This window comes from Garra rufa, chromosome 10 (genome assembly GCF_049309525.1).
Source record: "Garra rufa chromosome 10, GarRuf1.0, whole genome shotgun sequence".
NCBI classification, from domain to species: domain Eukaryota; kingdom Metazoa; phylum Chordata; class Actinopteri; order Cypriniformes; family Cyprinidae; genus Garra; species Garra rufa.
In genome coordinates, this window is record NC_133370.1 from 46,856,441 (window position 1) to 46,879,773 (window position 23,333).

At 34.0% G+C, this 23,333-nt stretch overlaps 1 protein-coding gene across 1 annotated transcript in view; it reads right to left on the reverse strand.

Annotated features, from left to right (window-relative positions):
• Window positions 1-445: 445 nt before the first annotated feature.
• slc22a23 (solute carrier family 22 member 23) overlaps window positions 446-23,333 on the reverse strand; it is a 78,224-nt gene continuing 55,336 nt past the window's right edge. The window contains exons 4-10 of the mRNA XM_073849482.1: window positions 15,473-15,641; window positions 12,830-12,957; window positions 10,323-10,425; window positions 8,217-8,446; window positions 5,540-5,572; window positions 2,858-2,984; window positions 446-1,910 (exon numbers count right to left, since the gene is read on the reverse strand). Of these exons, the coding sequence (XP_073705583.1) occupies window positions 695-1,910; window positions 2,858-2,984; window positions 5,540-5,572; window positions 8,217-8,446; window positions 10,323-10,425; window positions 12,830-12,957; window positions 15,473-15,641 (2,006 nt within the window). The 3' untranslated portion in view covers window positions 446-694. The remainder of the gene's footprint in view (window positions 1,911-2,857; window positions 2,985-5,539; window positions 5,573-8,216; window positions 8,447-10,322; window positions 10,426-12,829; window positions 12,958-15,472; window positions 15,642-23,333) is intronic.

Below are 23,333 nucleotides of genomic sequence, written 5' to 3' on the forward strand. Positions count from 1 at the left end.
TTACCATCAAGTAAGCCTAATTACTAGACTACACGATTCAGGAGTGACTCGAGTGGGAACTTCTCACAATTAGTCTTAGTGTTCCAAGCTCAACACATAGAAATTTGGATCTAGCTGCCCAAAAAGCAGTTACTGGCACCATAGTAAGAGGCCGTTCGCACAGAATGCATCTTAAAAATGCGAAACGCCCCACTCATGAATGATTACAAAAAAAAAAGTATTTTCATCAAATAAAACAGTTGGCATGCCAACTTGATACTGTCAACAAACACTCACAAAGCTTGCCCCGCCTCCAGGGTCTTCTGATTGATCCGTTGTTCAGAACTGACATTGATGAGCAGAGCTGTGTTAAATTTAAAATTCTTTTAAAAACACGGCGCTCATGTGCGAAACACTGCAAAAGATGTGAACGCAACAGTCATATGCGTCCGTCTAGCGTGAAAAACAATGGATAATAGCGCACTGGAATGAAAAAACGCATTCTGTCTGAACGGCCCCTAAGAAGGCTGTGTAAGTCTTTGAGCATTGACCCTTACGGTTGTTCCCTTTCAGTCAAATCCTTTTATACCTTCTCCTTGCATTGCCATTCTTGGATCATGGCTGCTGGGAAATTAAAATACTTCTAACAATGCCTGGCATGAGCCTCCACGACAAGAATTGATAATAAGGCCGCCCACCAAGTCACACGTGTCCGTCATGAAGACGAGTCCCCATTGGCAGTGTTGGTGTCTGTGATGGGCAAATCAATGTCTGTAGGCGTACCTGAGTCAATAGGTGAGGAAACAGTCAAGTTTGTCATAAGCGGGTGGCTGGATGCTGTAACAGAGTCAGTGGTTGTGGCATGAGGTGCAGTCGAACCCACAGTGGCAAGAAGAGTAGTACCATTACTCAAGGTTGGCTCCAATACGGCTGGTGAAGGAGGGCCAGAATCTATGGAGTTAATCGCAGGTTGGTCGACTAAATGTAACAACGGAGTGCCGGGATCTATGGGTGAAGAAAAGGATTGAGCCGGGATGGCATTAACTTGATCAGACAGTTCTGTTGGAGATGAGGGTACAACGGGAGAGTCTACTGGGGACGAAGGAGGAATTTCGTTTAAAGGCGGATGAATGGGTTCAACGGAAGGATCGGACAAGTTCACTGCGCAGAGAGGAACGCTTGGGGCAGGACCTGTAGAGCCCGCTTCGGTTAGGATATTGATATCATTAGCAACTGGCGAGGGGAATTCAACAGCTGGCGTACCTATATCTAAAAGCGAAGACGTTTGGAGATCGGAAGAAGTGGGAGACTCAGCGATCAAAGGAGATTCCACAGGTGAAGAAGGCAGAACAGATGGAGATTGGGTTTTGGGTGTCTGAATGTAATTAATAGCGATTGGGGTAGAAGTGTTTGGAATAGAGGCAAGGAGAGGATCCTCTACGGAGGAGGCAGGGGTTTCCGGCACGGATGCAGATTGCTCTTGAGTGGAGGTCAATGTCTTCATACTGAATTGCTGCGCTTGGCCGGTCGCTTGCTGGACGGGGGCGTCAATGAGCATCTGAAGATCGATGGCGGATGAGGCTGTGGAATCCATAGTGGAAACCACTGTGGCGGCTGCTTCGTGCAGAGGCGTGTCACCTACCCTCGCGTACTCGCGGCTCTCAGACTTGGTCAGCAGAAGGCGTTGCTCACCTGGTTTGCGAGGCGGCAGTAACGGTTGGCGGGTGTAGCTTTCGCCGTCTGCTAAGGTTTCTGGTAGCGGTCGATTGCGAGTCTCTGGCAGCAGTAAGATGCAAATGATGCATATAAGAGTGCAGCAGGCGAAAATGATATGATGGAGAAAATAGCCTTTCTGGTTATGCAGCTCCATGATGGGTGCCGTCAGCATGCCGAAACCAGCGCTGGCTAGGACGAGGCCTAGACCGCCACCCCTAGACAGCACACAGGAAAAGGGAAAAGATGTTGAAATTTTAAAAGGTTTTTAGGCACATTTACCGTTGAAGAAAATAAGCAATAGGCCACGCCCAGATTGGGGATATGTTTTTGGATTGAATGCAAATATACATACTCGTTACGATACAAACAAGAAAGCCATTTGACCTTTTTGAGGACCTTTGACACATTATTTGTAGATGAAGTGTATATGACTTCTTTCTTTTAGACGAGTGCAATCAGTTATATTAAAGGATATGTTCACTTCCAGAACAAAAAATTACAGATAATGTACTCACCCCCTCGTCAACCAAGATCAGAATCAGAATCAGAATCAGAATGAGCTTTATTGCCAGGTATGTTTACACATACTAGGAATTTGTTTTAGTGACAGCAGCTCCACAGTGCAACAAAGTGACAGTGACAAGACAAAACAGATTACAAACCAAGATCCAACCAAGGTCTTTCTTACTTCAGTCAAAGAAATGTTTTTTTGAGGAAAACATTTTAGGATTTTTCTCCGTATAGTAAACTTCTATGGTGCCCCCGAGTTTATACATACAAAAAGCAGTTTTAATGCGCCTTCAAACGATCCCAGCCGAGGAAGAAGGGTCTTATCTAGCGAAATTATCTTTAAAAAAAAATAAAATAAAATTACAGTTAATATATTTTTAAATCTCAAATTCTCATATTGTCACCTGAACTGATTTTTTTCCAGTTCAAGACAGTTAGGGTATGTCGAAAAACCATCCTTTTTTCTCCTTCAGCTTCAAAAATTCTAAAGCTTGCAAATGCCAGGCTAATTTTGAATATAACACCAATTGGATTCGTCTGAAAGAAGGAAGTCATGTAAACCTAGGATGCCTGGAGGGTGAGTAAATAATGGGCTAATTTTCATTTTTGGGTGCACTAACCCTTCAAAGGTTGCCCATGTGGCTTGACTCACCTAATCACAGTAGGGGTGATTTCAGCACAAAAAAAGATGCTTAGGTTGCTGACAGCGTGGGAGGAGAACATGCCAATGATGGAGAAAGCCTTTGAAAAGTTGGTGTTCAGCGCCCCATAGCCTTCTGCTGCAAGTGAGAAAGACAACATGGTGAGTCATTTATTATTTTTTCCACGAGAAGGAAAACGCATAAGCAGCACAATATTAAAATGGTGTTTAGCTCATAAAAAAAGCTTTCTATATTTACCGAAATATTTCTAAAAGGGGGAAAAATTGAAAAATTATAATGGAAAGTAATTTTTTTATTTGTTTTTTAATACTCCATTACACAAGCCCATACAAACTGGCAAAAGCAAACAAAAATAAATTCAAATGTCAAATTAAGTACATTGAAGCATAACAGAAATCACTTCCAAAGCTCCATCAACAGACTGATGACGATTCTGCTATTTTTTTCTTCTTCATTGATTTTGTTTCGGATTGTCCAAATAAATGTCCAAAATAAAGTTTAGCTTTTCAGACAAAGATCTGATGATTTTTAACATTTAAATAATAAAAATTAAACAAATCAATACAGAAATGTATTACTGTTTCAGTAATACTTTTGTACTGTAAACTATAAATGAGTATTTAGTAATAACGACAACATCATCAACAACAATGATAATAATAATTGTGTCCCTGGACCACAAAACCAATCTTAAGAGTACTTTTTTTTTTTTTTTTGAAAGCTGAATAAATGACCTTTTTTTTTTTTTTTTTTTTTTTTTTTACAATAGGACAATATTTGAAAATCTGGAATCTAAATATTAAGAAAATGCCTTTAAAGTTGTCCAAATGAAGTTCTTAGCAATGCATATTACCAATCAAAAATTAAGTTTCGATATATTTGCAGTAGGAAATTTACAAAATAGCCTCATGGAACATGATCTTTACTTAATATCCTAAAGATATTTGGCATAAAAGAAAAATGTATCCTTTTGACCCATACAATGTATTGTATATTACTATAGTAACAATACTATTGTACAGTAAAATAAAAACATATATACTAATAAAATACACTATAGATGTTCATGTGTGTTCATTGTGGACCCTGGCTGACATGCTAAGGGTGTTCTGCATATAGTCACTAGATGGCATCACAAGCTTGTGCAATGCCGTTGGACACTTCACTAGCCGTGCATGAAATAAATGATTAGAAATGTACATGAAAATGCAACATTTCCCTTTAACGGATTTACACAATTCATGCAGGTCATAGTTTTCAAGTAGGAAAATATGGAAATGCAATGTAAAAAAATCCTGAAGGTTCCCTGTCTGTGTGAAGACGAGAACATAGAGTTCTTGGAGTTTGAGAAAAGCACAATCATCGCAAGCTGATGAGGCAGACAAAACACAGCTGCCCTATTAAAAACCTCCTGTGGGGTCAGGATCATTTAAACTACTAGAGTAGATATATGTGAACAGAAGGATGTAGAATCCTCCTAAAATTAAACATTAAGGCCAAAGGATCATAGGCATCTTCTGCCAACCAAATACAAAATACAAAAATAGCATGTGCAACACAGAAAAAGCATCTTAAGTGTTCTATTCTACCTAACGTATGTACACTACCGGTCAAAGGATTTTTCATGTTTTTTAAAAATGTTTCTTCTGCTCACCAAGGCTGCATATATTTGATCTGAAGTACAGCAAAAACTGTAAAATTGTGAAATATTTTTACTGTTTAAAATAGCTGGTTTTCTATTTGAAGTTATTTCTTTTTTAGCATCATTACTCCAGTCTTCAGTGTCACATGATCCTTCAGAAATCATTCTAATATGCTGATTTGCTGCTCAAGAAACATTTTTATTATTATTACCAATATTTAAAACAGCTGAGTTTCTTTGGTGAATAGTAAGATCCAAAGATCAGCATTTATCTGAAATAAAAAGCTTTTGAAACATTAAACAGTATACCATTCAAAAGCTTAGAGATATTACGGAAATTAATACTTTTATTTATCAAGGATGCTTTTAAATTGATCAAAAGCGATGAAAAATGCTGTTCTTCTAAACTTTCTATTCATGAAAAAAATCTACTTTTTATACTTTTCAACATTAAAATAATAATAAATGTTTTTTGAGAAGCCAATCAAAATACTAGAATGATTTCTGAAGGATCATGTGACTGAAGACTGAAGTAATGATGCTGAAAAATCAGCTTTGAAATCACAGGAATAAATTACATTTTAAAATGTATTCCAATAGAAAGCAGTTATTTTAAATAGCAAAAAATATTTCACAATTTTACTGTTTTTGCTGTACTCTGGATCAAATAAATGCAGGCTTGGTGAGCAGAAGAGACTTCTTTAAAAAACATTAAACATCTTAATGTTCAAAAACTGACTAGTAATGTAAACACTGCCATGGATGTATCAGAATTTCACACACTAGATTAATGTCAAAAATAAATGAAATGTTTTAAAAGTGTAAATGATGTGCCTAAAGGCACATATATAATGGATATATATGGTGTCCTTGTGTGCAAATAGCTTCTGATTTTATTGTCTGCCACTTGATTATTTTGCACCACAGTGAAATAAACCTTATTTTTAGTTCACTGAAAGTGCCTATTAAACTAGCATAGGTGATATTTTAACATTGGAAGAATTAGTTAGAAAGAGTGTTTATACTTTACCAATATTGAGGTGAACACTGTACTTCCCCAACACTGCATTCATCACGGACAGATCACATAGTGGGGGGAAAAAAACAAACCAACAACAAATGAGAAACTTAAGTAGTTTGCTACTCATTGCTAGTAATAAAATACATACATGTGTGCTTTTAAAATGTAAACTTAATCAGGGATGAAATCCAATTTAACCCTTCCATCATGTGTTTATGTTTGTTTCTCTGTGCTTGACTAAAGTTTTTTTTTAGATTTAATTGAAAAACCTTTAATATATTACGTCTGGCAGGCTAGAACTGGTTTACCAGCTTATTAGTACTAAAAAGAAATTTGAACTGTCAAGGGAGGCATTTCCAAAGCAAAAATTCCTAATGATAAACCTGCTCAGCTTTTCTGTGTCCAAAATCACATACTGTCAAAGCAGGTACTATAGTTGATGAAGAACTTACTGTAAATAGCGACTATTATAAAGGTGTATTCTATAAACAATGCATGTGTGTAGTATAAACTCACTACAGACATACTACAGCCCCATGCTGCTCATCATGTGAGCATCAGTGTCCTTATTCCTGTCCTCTCGGGATATTAAAGTGCTGTAGTAATGTGCATGGCATGCAAATCAATGATCAGCTTTTGACCTTGTGATGCATTCACAGTGTTTACATGCACACCAGACAGACGTAATAGTGAGTGACCTGCTTAACCCTATAAAGCTGACTGTGTCAAATTTGATACACGAAGGTTTGAAGGCTGCTAAAATATCAACATTAGCAAAACTTTGGTGGACTTTTTAGCAGGTAAAACATCCATCTTCAGCTTAGGGGTGTGCAATGTGACGACTTTTGATTGTAAATGATTCAAATGTCTCCACGATCTGCTTATGAAAAAATATCGTAATATCGTGCTACATCGTGCGTCTTAATGTACACTGCAAAAAATGCTTTTCTTACTTAGATTTTTTGTTTTGTTTCAAGCCAAAATATCTAAATATTCTTAAATCAGGAAGGATTTTCTAGGCAAGTAAAAATTGTCGTGTTTTTAGAAAAAATACGTCAAAATTAAGTGAGTTTTTGCTTAGAACAAGCAAAATAATCTGCCAATGAGGTAAGAAAAATAATCTAGTTGTCTGCTTGAAATAAGATTATTTTTCTTACCCAATTGGCAGATTATTTTGCTTGTTCTAAGCAAAAACTCACCTAATTTTGACTTGTTTTTACTAAAAACAAGACAATAATTTTTACTTGTCTAGAAAATCCTTCTAGATTTAAGATGTATGTACAACACGACATACATTCACTCATGGGACACTGCACTTATTCGCATTTACAAAAGTACATTTGCATGTGCTTTAAAGTCTTGCCGGTTAAATAATGTTATTTTGTGCTGAAAACCTGTCAAACAGCGGCTGATTACTGGACTAAGCTATCTTTGTCTGGTTCGCTAATACCGTCAAAAACACACAATGAGAGAATCAGTTGAGAGAAAAACAGATATGCGCTTGTATATTAGATGCATTCTTTTTTTTTTTCTAGTGCTGAACACAAAAGAAGAATGTGGATAACAGTACAGTAGCTGGTCCCCACTGACTTTGATAGTGGGAAAAAATAAATCAAATACTATGGAAGTAACTGGAGACCAGCAACCGTTTGATTACCTACATTCTTCAAAATAAGTTTTATGTTCAATATGTTTTATGTTTAGTAAATATAGTAAATGAAGACAGAATTGTCATTTTTGGGCGACGGTAGGCTAATAAGAAACAAAACACAACACTGCAAAAAATGCTTTTCTTACTTGGATTTTGTCTCGTTTCCAGCCAAAATATCAAAAAAATCTTGAATCAGGAAGGATTTTCTAGACAAGTAAAAATGATCTTGTTTTTAGTAAAAACAAGTCAAAATTAAGTGAGTTTTTTTAATGGGGTAAGAAAAATAATCTTATTTCAAGCAGACAACTAGATTATTTTTCTTACCCCATTGGCAGATTATTTTGCTTGTTTTAAACAAAAACTCACCTAATTTTGACTTGTTTTTACTAAAAACAAGACACAAATTTTTACTTGTCTAGAAAATCCTTCCTGATTCGAGAATTTTGAGATATTTTGGCTGGAAACAAGACAAAAAAATCTAAGTAAGAAAAGCATTTTTTGCAGTCAAAGGAAAATCACTCACTTTAACACAGTTGCTTTAATAAGAGTTAATGTATAATTCATGTTTAAAGTGTATATAGTGTTTTCTTTTTATATTTGTTAATTCCATTTCTTAAATGCTACTACTAAATACACCAATTGTACCTGAGAAATTTGTTTTATTGGTATATTATGTGTATTTGTAACACGTAACCTATCTTTGTCATTATTTTTTAATAAGATAAAAATGACAAATATTTTTATCTTCGCCAACTAAACATCTGCCATTCTTTTTCTTTTATATTTTGTCACCTTGTAAGGCTTTGGTTTTAAAATAGGCAAATTAGTTTGGCTGTACTGCTCAGAAAACATGACGAAGAATCGTGATATTTCTGTACAAAATCGTGATATGATATTTTTGCCAAATCGCCCACCCCTACTTCAGCTCATGGTTTTCATGCTGTTTCCCCTTGACAGTGATTGCGTTTGATTCGGTGTAAGCCCTCACGAAGGGTCGTTCAGTGCTAGCGCTTCGTGTTTTGTGCGTTCTCTCACAGTTTAGCAGGCCGAGCTGAAGGAGAGACGCCAGGGCTGTGATGATCATGAACATGAGGAGTCCTCCTCGTCGGCCCATCACGCCCACGGCAGGGCAGAGCGCCACGCATGATACCACAGCAATGCCCCCCATGATGTAGTATTTGGCATAGAAATTAGGGAACATGTTGTTCATCGGGTCCTCCGTCAGGCTGCGTGCAAAGCAGTGGTGTATGCCGTAACCTGTCAGTCTGAAAGACAAAGAGAGGTTTATGGATGACAGAGTTAAGGAACAGTTCACCCTCGAATGATTCTGCCATCATTTACACACCCTCATGCCTTTCCAAACCTAAAAGACTTCATCTTCAAAACACAAGTAAAGAATTAACCCTCACAATGCATAATGCTTCTAAGAATCCTCTCAAAAAGCTCCTAATTTAGCTAGGAGTCTTAGCTTAAGCGTGATTCAGGACCAATCTAAGAGCAACTCTGAGCGAAGAAAAGACACACACTGCAAAAAAATGCTTTTCTTACGTAGATTTTTTGTCTTGTTTTCCAGCCAAAACATCTAAAAAATCTTGAATCAGGAAGGATTTTCTAGACACGTAAAAATTTATATCTTGTTTTTAGTAAAAACAAGTCAAAATTAAGTGAGTTTTTGCTTAAAACAAGCAAAATAATCTGCCAATGGGGTAAGAAAAAAACATATTTCAAGCAGACAACTAGATTATTTTTCTTACCCAATTGGCAGATTATTTTGCTTGTTTTAAGCAAAAACTCACCTAATTCTGACTTGTTTTTACTAAAAACAATCAAAGAAAAAGAGAAAATCACTCACTGCTCTTCACTTTTGTAGCTTTAATAAGAATCAATTCATATTTGGTTCATACTATGCAGTGTTTTAGTTATACACTATATTTTTTGTAATATTTCTTACAACATTTAATGCTTCTGTAGCTGAAAAAAGTTTATTTAATTTGTATTTTTGTTCTTTTGTATTGTATCTTGATGGTAATTTGCTTCTTTGTTCCTACTTTTGACAACAAAAAAATAAGCTAAAATAAAAATAGCTATCGTAAAAAGGATATTTCTCATAGAGTAAAATAAGATTTCGGTCATATATAGGCTATCCCTAACCTGAAACGCACCAAAAACAAAATAATAATAAGATGCAATAGCAGGTTTTTTTTTTTACCCTAATAAAACTTCATAGATAATTTAAGTATTTTTGACACTTAATAGTACACCGAAATCTGTCCAAAATTACCCGAACATGAAACAAAGCTTCACAAAGCTTTTTTTTTATAATCAATTTTTTTTTTTTAAATCTAAACAAATACATAATGTGTATTTTTAGGATCTTAGTATATACGTTTTTTCCCCTTGCTAAAAGCTATGCAATTATTTTTTTTTTTAAGAAATTTTGTCTTTTCTGGGCCAAAACCGGCCTGACTGCATTAAGAGGGTTAATAAAAACTTTTTATCGTATAAAGTACTTTAATTCAATAGCTCAGTTCATAAGGAATCATTTTATAATGCCTTTATGACCTTTTTAGATTTTCTAAGTTTTGGTTTTAAAATTGAGGGTGATGGCAGAACTTACTTTTTTGGGTCAACACCAAAAAAAAAAAAAAAAGAAGAAAAAATGAATTTGCAATAGTGATAGTTTTTTAGACTAATAAAACTTAATATATAATTTTACAGAAAGTATTTTTTACACCTAATGGTACACCATACATACACGGGTCCAAAATGACCCGAATAAGAAACGAAGCAAAGCTAAACCTGCAAAAATAATGTGCATTTAATTTTTTATTTTTTTATTTTGTATGTGTCTTTTCTGGGCTTAAACAGACTCGAATGCATTAAAAGAGTTAATGAAGGGTGTTTATCATATAAAGCATATCTCTTTACAAGACCTTAATTAAATAGCTCGGTTCATAAGAAATCATTTTATGATGCCTTTATGACCTTTTTCCAAGTTTTGGTTTTGGAAATGAGGGTGAACAAATGGCAGAACTTACATTTTTGGGCAAACTGCCTCTTTAATATCAGAAGAATGTTTTTAATAATTAATAAACCTCCTATCTCGCAGTCACGACAGATGCATAATATAAAGATATTTACGAGTTGACGCAGAGCACTACTATATTCTTCCACAGGTTCCTTGTGCCAACCATCTTCACAATGCACGTCTTCTTGGATTGCTTTGGCAAGGCTTGGTTCAGCTCTAAAATCAATGCAGAAAACAAAGAGAAACAAACAGCTTAAACATTTGAGAAAAAAATCACTGTAGGTGTATGGGATAACAAACGGAATTACATTGACTGTGATCATTTTGACAAGAAGTTTGTTTTTTCACATTCAAATTCCACATTCTTGAGGAGAAAGCGTTTATTATATAAATTGCAATTGCAGCTGTGCATAATACTTTATATCAATGATCAATTATTACCAATGCATGGATCAAACACGCTTAACAGGCCAGTATCTCACAGGATATGCATTAATGTGCTCTAACGCCTTAAAAGCAGGCATGAGAAGGAAGTTTACTACCTTACTGTGACGGTTTTATTCATTGTTGCTTATAAGACCATAAAAACATAAGCACTGAGTGAAATTGGCTTAGCTGTACCATGGTCTGGCAAATGTCACAGGAAGATCAAGTAATGACATTTCGATCAAAGACAATAAGGTCATATCACTTAAAATATGCATGAATTTAACTGCATACAAATAAGACCATTAACATGCATTACGAAAACAAATAGGGTACATTTTTATTTAATGCTGACTTTGCATGCCACTCGTTTTTATAAAAAGTTAAATGATGCACTCATTTAACCAAAACTGTTTTGAAGTGTTGAGAGTTGGACAAATAATGCAATCAGTGGTTGCAGCTTTCACATGCTTTATGACAAAAATCAAGGTGCAGTTACTAGGTTTTGCCATTGTAGGGCACTTTGCTCCTGAAATGTTTGCATTGCCTGCAGCTAGAGTCAAGAACATGACTAAAGGTTGACTTTAGGTTGCGCACGTCTCCGTCTGACAGTGACTCAGGTCTTGTAAATTGTAGATACGGGATATACATCTGATTAGCAAAACCGGTTTCGTGTTTCACAGAAGTCATACCAGTGTTGAACAACATGAGGGAGAATGTAAATAATGGTGAATTAGTTAGGCATAAAAGGCCTATGTGTTAACAATTGTCAAGTCTTCGCACTTCGCCGAGAATCACAGGGAATCTCGCTATTATTATATAATGATTTAAAAAATCCAGTTTAATTTATACTAATTTGTGCAGCCTACAGGCAATTGGGCAACTTATTTTTCTCCAATAAGAGAAGCAATGCATTCAACAAGTGCCTTTCAAGCCATTGTCTTACACTGCAAAAAATGCTTTTCTTACTTAGATTTGTTGTCTTGTTTCCAGCCAAAATATCTAAAAATTCTTAAAACAAGAAGCATTTTCTAGACGAGTAAAAATGATTGTCTTGTTTTCAGAAAAAAAGTCAAAATTAAGGGTGTTTTTGCTTGAAACAGGCAAAATAATCTGCCAATGGGGTAAGAAAAATAATCTTGTTTTCTGTTTGAAATAAGATTTTTTTTCTTACCCCATTGGCAGATTATGTTGCTTTTTCTAAGCAAAAAATCACTTAATTTTGGCTTGTTTTTTCTTAAAACAAGAAAATAATTTTTACTCGTCTAGAAAATCCTTCTTGATTTAAGAATTTTCAGATATTGTGGCTGGAAACAAGACAAAAAATCTAAGTAAGAAAAGCATTTTTTGCAGTGTATAAAGTATATGTTATGCGTAGAAATACACTGCAAAAATGCATTTCTTTACTTGGATTTTTTTGTCTTGTTTCCAGCCCAAATATCTACAAATTCTTCAAAACAAATCAAAATCAAGTGTGTTTTTGCTGGAAACAAGCAAAATAATCTGCCAATGGGGTAAGAACAATAACCTTGTTTTCTGTTTGAAATTAGATTTTTTTTTTTTTGCTTACCGCATTGGCAGATTATTTTGCTTGTTCTAAGCCAAAACTCGCTTGTTTTTTCTGAAAACATGAAAATACTTTTTACTCGTCTAGAAAATCCTTCTTGATTTAAGAATTTGTAGATATTTTGGACAAAAAATCTCACTAAGAAAAGCATTTTTTTGCAGCGTAGATGTTTATTGCAATGCAAACAAGGCCATCCACTCGCAGTCTCATTTCAGAAAAATAAGACATAGAGTCATCTGTCTACCTTTTCTATTTCTTTGAATGGCCTAAAACATTTTAAAATTATTTGGCAAATTAAACATGAGCTGAATGACTCGGCCATAGAATTTAAAGTGGTAACAGCATGGGAGTGTCTAAATCTAGAAAGAATCCTACATGGATTCATTTATGTTTCATATTCATGGGAGGTCGGTTGCAATTGTTTTCTCTGATTGGTAAATGGTGTTTTGCAATTTGATTCAGATGTTTTTCCATCATGCATTTTTCACATTTTATATCTTATCTTAAGCAGATGGTTATTATATTGGAGCTGTAAGCTGTTGGGATCACTAGTTCTAAACCTGATCACATTTTTTCACATTATGGACCTTATAAAAGTCCAGTGTTCGTTTCACTTTGGTTGCATACCTGTCATGATCTCCTCTGCGTCCTCCTCCAGATTGATGTTGTTCTTTTTGGCGACGCGCTCCATGATCCATTTGGAGCGATTGTACTGCTGCGTTGCAAGCAGCCAGCGCAGAGACTCCGGGAAAATCCTGATGAAATGAAATGCAGATATATTTTACAATATCATATCATATCTATTTTGACTAATCTATTATGGGACAAACACTTAGCAGAAAAAAAAGCATTACCATTGAAAGCTGCTTAGTAAAGAACTAAAAACAGTGAACGCAACTGTTACAAAATTGATACAAGTTTAAAGAATAAAGTTTGTAATGTAAATAGACAAACGTTTCACCAGAATGTATTGTAGTGTAATATGTAGTGATTTTTATGTAGTATTTATGTACTTTTTTGTTATTTGTGCAACTTATTTCGTTTAGAGCTGCAGAACAATTAGTCACGATTAATTGTTTGATTAATCGATAAATACACACATGTATATATTTTTAAAAATTATTTGTATGTATTGTATGTAAACACTTGTATATATTTATATTATATATAAATATTAGGGCTGGGACACGATTAATCGCGATTAATCGCATCCAAAATAAAAGTTTATGTTAACATACTAAATGTGTGTTTACTGTGTATATTTATTATGTATATATAAATACACACACATACATGTAAAGCCTTTAAAAAATACTTATATGTGTGGATAGTTATATTTGTATTTAATTTAGATTATATATAGAATTATAAATGTTTTATTTATTTTAATTTAATTTTTATTTTCAGTTTTCTTTAATATACATGTTTGTGTGTGTATTTATACATACATTATATATACACACAGTACACACACATACAGTATGCAATCATAAACTTTTATTTTGGATGCGATTAATCGCGATTAATCGTTTCCCAGCCCTAATAAATATAAATATTTAACATATAAATCTAACATTTTTCCTTAATATATACATGTACGTGTGTGTATTTATATTTGCATGATAAATATACGCAGTACACACACATAGTATGCAAACATAAACTTTCATTTTAAATCGATTAATCGCTTAAAATCGATTAAGAACTTAATTTTTGATTAGTAATACGCATTGCTTAGAACTTCATTTGGACAACTTCAAAGGCGATTTGCTCAATATTTATTATGTAAAATTTAATTTCCTTCCGTAATTATATAAAACTTTTGATAAGTGATATATATTGCTAAAAGCTTCATTTGAACAAGTTTACAGGTGATTTTATCAATATTTAGATTTTTTTGCACCATCAGATTCCAGATTTTCAAATATTGTCCTATCCTAACAAACCCATACATCAATGGAAAGCTTATTAAGAGTCTATTAAAGCAGATAATGTATAAATCTCAACAAAAGAACTTTATGACTGGTTTTGTGGTCCAAGGTCACATATAGCATTGTATATAAAGGTTTATGTAGTTAATCTTTTAATGCACTTGAAAATGTTTTAATTGGGATCTTGAGATAATACAAGAATGTAATATAAAATAATTATTCATTCATAGTAGTTTGAGAGGAAGGCATGATAGTGCACTTTTCCATAAATTACTATGTGTAAGAATGACCTAAACGCCACCTGGTAAAACAATTTTATCATGTATAGATGTGAAATTACTGTAAAACCTTCTTATTCTATGATTTATGTCATACATCTTATTGTCAGAGCATTCATCTTATTATATCTACCATTAGTTAGCAGTGTTGAGAAAAGTAACTTTTAAAAGTAATGCATTACAATATTGCGTTACTCCATAAAAAAAAAAGTAACTAAATGCATTAGTTACTTTTTGTGAAAAGTAATGCATTATGTTACTTTTTGTCACCTGGGCTGGGCTTGCTTATCTATTTTTAATAACAGAAAAGCCAATAGTTAGATTTTTGGCAACCAAAAGTGAACACAGGACAGAGGTCAGACAATAAATGGAAAAACAAAGTAACTTGTTACTTAAGTGAAAAAGCAACTCTGGTATTTTCTTGTAAATGTAAAAGCAATGCATTATTTTACTAGTTACTTGATAATAGTGATCTGATCATAAAATCATAAAAGTTAATTCGCATAGTGACATAAGATGAGAATGAAAAGTCTCTATTCAGAAGTTTTATAAAGCTGTTTTATTTTTACTTTTCTTGCATTATTATGCTAACCTAATTTTGGACTATTTCGTTTATAGAATATATTAACCATGCTTGATGGTAAATAGTGGATTCTCACAATGGTTCAGTACCGAAAACGTTGGCTTTTCAGTAAAAAAATGTAATTAAATTTAGGATTATTATTGGTTGAAGTATTCTATTTTTGGTCATTTTAAATTTATCTGTGATGCAAAGCCCATTCTCAGCAGTCATTACTCCAGACTACTATAAAAGCCTTGTGTTATATAATCCATCTGATGTGCTTATTTGATTGGTAAACAACTTTCTGCATGATCTGCACAGCTGAAAACGATTATGCTGCGTAATACAGTGTGGAAACAGTGTGCCTTTTTATCAGCAGCTGAAATCTTGAGTGCACTTTAAACTGTAAACTCACGGTCACTGCAAACAAGACAAATTTCGGTTTTAAGAACAGCCAAACACAAACATATTCTTGAATAGCCATGGCACAGTTACTCACCAGATATAGGACAGAATGAGTAAGAGAGGGCAGATAACAACAATTTGCAGAATCTGCCAGTCGCGACAGAGCACCGCCAGTCCCGGCATGAGCAACTGCCCCGCCAGCACCACGAAGTTTGCCACCATGGTCATGGAGAAACGCCATCCTGGCAGACACAGCTCTATCCCTGCAGACAAGAAAACACATCCAACAGGAGTCAGTTAACAGACAGCTCTTAATAACTGCATCAATTAAGAGTGATTTCTACAGATAATGTAAACTAGCTTTTATAAACTGGTGTTGTAGTGGGATAATGACACATTTTTTCAGACTTTCATTCCATATATTCAAACTTTGCATTATAAATATAATTATTTCCTGAACGGCATGCCATAATATATATATATATATATATATATATATATATATTAGGGCTGTCAAATGATTAAAATTTTTAATCAGATTAATCAGACTTTTCAGTGGATTAATCATGATTAATCACTATTTGCAACGACACCTGAATCCTAACATTTTTTTTTGTCTGAAATGCATACCAAAATATAAATAACAGGACACAGATACATAATTTTCGTATTTTCATATTATGTCAGGGCCCGCATCGGGCCTGTTTTAGGCTACTCCTTATTTTTTATATTTTAGACATCCATCAATTATGTCGCGCTGGTGGAAACAACACAAGACTTTCGCCTTTACTTTCGACAACGGCTCGGATGGCGCAACTGGAAGAGATCCACGTTCAATCCCATGCAGTAGGCTGAAACTTGCCACAAAATGCCGGCAAAAATAAATAATAAATGTGTCGGGGAAAGAGTAAGGACATATCTGAATTATTTATTAATAAAGTGTATTCACTGTGAGTCAATGTGAATCAATGTCGCAAAGATCCTGCAATCTAATTTTTGGACGCGTCTTGAGAGAGAAATGTATCGTTAAGGATTACATATTAAACAAGTTTTTGTTTTCGATTTGTTTTATTTCGTTAAGTAATAATTTAAAGCTTTCTATAGATATGTTTATCATGTCTGTGAGGCATGCATTTAGCTTTATTTTTGTTAAGCACTCCTATTCAAGAACAAGACGACAGAAAGCGCATCATTTTTGTTTTCTTTATTTTATAAAACTGCAACGTTTTTTGGTGTATTACTTTTTCCTTTGTGAGCAAAAATGACGGATAATTTGAAATTGCTTCCACTGAAAAAATGCAAATGATTGAGCTGGTGCCTCGATGACCTGCAAAGCGGCTTTATGTATCTTCCACTCTCCACTCTGTCACTGTGTCAGTCACCGCTCTTTTGAGAATGAACGTAATTGTACGGTGTACAGATGTAATTCCCAAAACATAAGAAAAACGAAAGTATCAAATAGCAAAGCGCGCTCCCTTTATTAACACTAAAAGCGTCACAAATCTAGTTCATAGAGATCTCACAACGTTCCGTTATAATCAATAAAGCTTTGTAAACTACACAATGAATATTTTATTTACATCGCGTCTACACTTAGTCAGGAGATGAACAACTTTGGATTGTTTGTCAGATCTTCAATTGCTTTGCTTTCGTTTGAGGGTAGGCTATATAGCACCGTCTACCCCAGTAGAACCGGGCCTAAGCTTGGCTAACCACTCCAGTTGCAGAGGGGCTGTCGCCCAGGCTTGTACTTGTTAACTGTACCATCATCCTTCTTTTTATATTTGAATCCGTCCAAGTTGTCCAAATGAACTTCTTAGCAATGCATATTACTAATCAAACATTAAGTTTTTATATATTTACAATAGAATACATTCTTGTCACAAGATCCCAATTTTAAAAAAAAAATTATGTACATTAAAAGATTTTATACACAAACTTTTTATATACAAATTTTATATGTGACCCTGGACCACAAAACCAGTCATAAGGGTAATTTTTTTTTTTTAAGTGAGATTTATACATCATCTGAAAGCTGAAAAAATAAGCTTCCCATTGATGTATGGTTTGTCAGGATAGGACAATATTTGGCCAAGATACAACTATTTGAAAATCTGGAATCTGAGGGTGCTAAAAAAAAAAATAAAAAAAAATAAAAAAATATTGAGAAAATCGCCTTTAAAGTTGTCCAAATGAAGTTCTTACCGATGCATATTACTAATCAAAAATTAAGTTTTGATTGAAATGTATGTACATTAAAAAACTTTTTATATACAAATGTTATTTGAACCTGGACCCCCCCAAAAAAAAAAAGTCATAAAAATTGAGATTTATACATCATAAGCTTTCCATTGATGTATGGTTTGTCAAGATAGGACAATATTTGACTGAGATACAACTATTTGAAAATCTGGAATCTGAGGGTGCTAAAAAATAAATAAAAAAAAATAAAAAAATATTGAGAAAATCGCCTTTAAAGTTGCCCAAATGAAGTTCTTAGCAATGCATATTACTTATTAAAAAATTAAGTTTCAATATATTTACAACAGAATATATTCTTGCATTATCACAAGATCCCAATTTAAAAAAAAAAAAAATTATGTACATTCAAATATTTTATACATAAACTTTTTATATACAAATGTTATATGTGACCCTGGACCAAAAAAACAGTCATAAGGGTCATAGTTTTTTGAAATTGAGATTTATACATCATAAATAAGCTTTCCATTGATATATGGTTTGTTAGCATAGGACAATATTTGGCTGAGATACAACAATTTGAAAAATGTAGAATCTAAGGGTGCATAAAATCTAAATATTGAGAAAATCACCTTTAAAGTTGTCAAAATTAAGTTCTTAGCAATGCATATTACTAATCAAAAATTAAGTTTTGATATATTTACAATAGAATACATTCTTGCATTAATCACAAGATCCCAATTTAAAAAATTTTTAATGCACATTAAAAGATTTTATACATTAACTTTTTATATACAAATGTAATGTGTGACCTTGGACCACAAAACCAGTCACAAGGGTCAATAAAAAAAGAGATATATACACATCATAAATACCCTTTCAATTGATGTATGGTTTGCAATGCATCTTACTAATCAAAAAATAAGTTTAGATATTTTTACAATAGGAAATTAACAAAATATCTTCTTGCAACATGATCTATACTTAATTAATCTTAACGGTTTTTGGCATAAAAGAAAAATCAATCATTTTAACCCATACTATGTATTGTTGGCTATTGCTACAAATATACCAGTGCTACTTAAGACTGGTTTTGTGCTCCAGAGTCACATTATTTAAGCTTTTAAAAGACTGTTTATTAGTATTGGTTCAGTCTTTTTCTGTTTTTAATGTTCAACAGATACTGTTTAGAGTTTTTTTATTCACATATGGGACTTTCGAAAGATGTCATTCATGCATGTGCCTAACTCAAAGGCGTCTGTCCTGTCATCTGTCTGCAATTAATTCACTGACTCATTAGTATTCATAACGCAGAAGCACATGGCAGACAGCGCGGGTGGTCTTCAGTGACAGACTAGTACTGCAATATCAAATGATGGCAAAACCGCAGAACATACAGCGGGGCCCGACACGGGTGAACGATCTGGGTTTGAGCTTTCCAAGGTGACAGGACTCCGGCGTGAACACAACGACTGCACAATCCTTCAGAAAAGCCTAGAATATCAATGAGCAGCACTTCCCAAAGGAACTGAATCATTCTCTGTGTTCAAAGACAGAGCTCAGGCTGAAATCGCCGTCCAGAAGCTGACAGGGAAACCACTCTGCTTTTTCAGCTACATGATAAAGAGCAGGGACTGTATTACTAACACATCAGAGCATCCAAAATCTAGCTGTAAAAATAGCATTTCACTTAGGAAATAGAATTTTTTCAAAACGTCAAGAATTAATATAGTGTCAAATCAACTACATTTTTTCAAATTTTTGAGTTTGCTAATATTTATTCTGAGGAAAGACAGACATGTACAGTGATGAAAGCCAAAATATTAAATGTCATGGATGAATAATTACTGAGTCATCCAGTATTTTGTAGAGGGAGGTCAAAATCACAATTTTCACCTTAGATTCAGAGTCAAGTTACAGGTGGTTAAAGATGATTTCAGAAAGATGGCAGCACCATAATGTTATTTTTACACAGAGATTGGTTGTTATATTAGTAAAATCTGTTGACTTTAGCAAGCTTTGTTGCATTGTGTGCCAATGGTGACCATTCAAAAATGGGGAAACAGCACTTTTCAAGTTTTTCTCCAAAGTTTGCGTGTCTGTAACTCAAAAAGTATTAACAATATTTGAATGCCCTTTTAGATATTAGGTCTTAATAAACGTTCCTTTTGGCATCTTTATTTTTAATGCCCTAAGAGCTTTCATTCTAGAGATATTGGAATTTCAATATGGCTCCAGGAGTAAATCTTTAAAATGTACTTAAATGGACCTACATTTGGTTTTTGACCACTGAAAATGTGTACACTTTACCGATTTACGTCTGGAGCTATACTGGAGTTCCAATATGTCTGGAACCAAATCTCAAGGTATTAAAAATAAAGATGCCAAAAGGACCCAATATGTTAAAGGGCATTAAAATATCTTTAATACCTCTTAAGTTACAAGCATGCGAACTTTGGAGAAAAACGTAAAAAGTGCTTTTTTCCCAATTTTTGAATGGTCATCATTAGGGATGTGACGATATGGGTCTGACTGGTCTGGCGAGAACGTGACGATATCATGGCAATTGGCAAAACATTTTGCAGTGTTTCCATTAGAGCTGCATGACTACTCCTTAAAATATCACTATCTCTATTCAAAAATCCCATGCGATCTTATTCACGATTGACAAGGATTCAGCGGTGTCTATTACAACTGTTTCACACGCTCCACTGACGCTTACCATGTGAAAGTTATTGAAGACATTCAAATCTGCATTCTTACTTCTGTTTCAGAAAGCAACACAAACAGTCTTTTTAACCACATAATCATCATTATTTCTTTGTTACAGACATTTAATATAATATATAATATAATAACATAAGTACTGGGATAAAAGCTTATAAAAGCTTATACCCTATTTACACTACTGTAGAAGTTTGGTAAGATTACGTGAACGTTTAGTGGTGCAATTTACGAGATACATCACATGTACCATGTACGGCCATTCGAAAAACTCTGATATCTCCCTCAATGTTTGACTAAGGTAAAAAAAAAACTTCAGATGGGGTATTTACATGGGCTTCGGAGTGCATAGCAATGAAGTCAAATCTACTCCGAACCATCCCTTTAAAATAAAAGTTAAGGCACAATCACATTTTTTTTCAAGCCAAACATTTCACAAAAAAAATCATGTAACAAAAGATATATTGATATAACAACAGTGAAACTGCGTTTTTTTTTTTTTTTTTTTTTTTTTTTTAGCAGCAGCTTTGAATGTCACATACAAGTATATTACAGTTTTTTACAGACGCTAGGACACATTTCTCAATACTTAGGTCACTTTTGCAAAACTCTTCACACAGTGAGCACAATAGAAGTCTATGTGGGCTAAACTGAGGATCAATTACCATTGTTTTGGCACAAAATGCATTCAATGACTGCATCTCTCAAATTTCATGAATTCTTTTCTCACTCAGACACAACAACTGACAAAAATCTGTGTACGTACAGGACATTTTGCACGTGCTTACATACTGTTTTCAAAACTGTTAAACTTATGTTCAAAACAATAACATAATGCAAAACTGAATAAGACAGCAAAATTCAACAGCAATATTGTATTGAAACATATTTCAAATCTAAAAATGCGAGTAGATTAGCATTACTATTGTATCTGTATCAGTGGATGGTGTGTGTACAAATTCTTGTATTTTGGAATTACTTAGTGCAAAAAAATAAAAATAAATAAGTGACATAAAATATTGACGAATTCTGCATCATGAGATGTGTCCTTGTTTTACACAAGAAAACACTGTGTAATGCTACATGTTGTTAGTGTTTTTTAGCTCATTGTTTTGTGGGTGACAAAGTGTGTTTGTCGGCTGTCAACCTTTGCTAGTGTTCTGGAAGAATGAGTTTATTTGAGACCTGAATAAAGTGTTTTGGTAGTTGTGGTCCATTTTGAATGTGAAATGAACTGCTTTGCCAAGCTGAAAGTCGGTTAGGAGAATTAAACTTAAAATACCTGAAATATGAACAATTTGAATAGATGTCAATGTGGAAAAGTGATGCATTTACATTATATGACTTTACCGAACACCTTTTTCTATGGCAGTGTTGTATGAGTATAACTGAAATACTTTTAGAAATCTGTTTATAAAACTTATTTCTAAGTGAACAGATTGTGTTTTCAAGCAAAATACAAGAGCTGCTCTTTTTGAATAGTTTATCTAATGTAGAGAACCGTGCTTAAGTGTTCTGCAAACAGTTTGTTTTGTTTTTGCAAACCGAGGCTAAAGCAGATAATGTGCTTGTGGTTTTGCAGATTTGGTAAGAGGATTTGGTAGAGGAGTTAATGGTTTCACTGAGTGAGCCTCGAGTACCACTTTCAGTGCGAAAAAGAAAGAAAAACTGTAATGGTTGCATTTTTGCTTCTAGTGAAGGCATACCATTTTGTGAAAATAAAACAGGTTTATGGAAAGTCTGACTATAAAGCAGATGGCTTAATGTAATCTACAAAGGATGCAAACGCAAAAAAGAAAAACTAGGAAATAAATTAATAATTGCTTGCCACATAGCATGTGTATGTGACAGAATAAATAGCAGGTTTGTGCATCAATGGCATTGATATTAATTTATGTTTATGTTAAAGTCCGGTCACAAACTGTGATTTATTGAGAGTGAAGGAAGCTCACTGATTTAACATCACTCTTGGAAATGTGTAATTTTGTAAAGGGGTAAGTGTGTATGCCATGAGTATTATTCACTGGGGGTGGGAAATCAAAACTGCTATAAATAAATGTGTAACCAATAAAGCTCAATAAAATAACAGAAATCAGTAACCAATGCACTCACTGCAACCATGTGTGACTCTGGACCACAAAACCAGTCATAAGGGTCAATTATTTGAAATTGAAATGAATGAAAGCTGAATAAATACGCTTTCCATTGATTTATGGTTGGCTAGGGTAGGACAATATTTGGTCAAGATACAACTATTTAAATAAATCTAGAATCTGAGGGTGCAAAAAGTTCTTAGCAATGCATATTACTAATCAAAACTTAAGTTTTGATATATTTACGGTAGGAAATGTACAAAATATCTTCATGGAATACGACCTTAATAACCTAATCATTTTTGGCATAAAAGAAAAATGTATCATTTTGACCCATACAATGTATTTTTAAGACTGGTTTTGTGGTCCAGGGTCCACATACAGTATGAGATATAAAAAAAATCACTGAATCAGTGGGCAGAGACTAATAAACTGTCAGAAAGAGCTACAAGTTTGAGTACTTTGTGCAAAATCATTTTTAAATATATTCGAATAGAAACCAGTTATTTCAAATTGTTTCACAGTATTATTGTTTTACTGTATTTTTGATCATTTAAAAACCCTAATATATGCCTCAAGTGAAACCTCATTTCTCTTCCTTTCGGAAAAATTCACGCCTACAAAATGCTGCCTACGAAGGCTGCTTACTAGGTTTTGGAACAAAGCCAAAAAGAGAGAGTGAGAACCTTGAGCTTCTTAACCCATCTGATTTAAATCCCCCACGTTCCCACAGCTCAGCAGCGCCTCACACACTCTTAACCTGCTAAATGAGGACATGCAATAGAGTTTTATTGTTGTGATAGAGCTAATGACTACAAATACCTCTAATCCAAACCATGTTGATGTATGAAGAGTCCATGGATGAATATCGTAACGACTGGTTTTCTGTTGACCAGAAGAGGGCGCCGTGAGGAATCAGAGTTGTTTGTCTGTTTG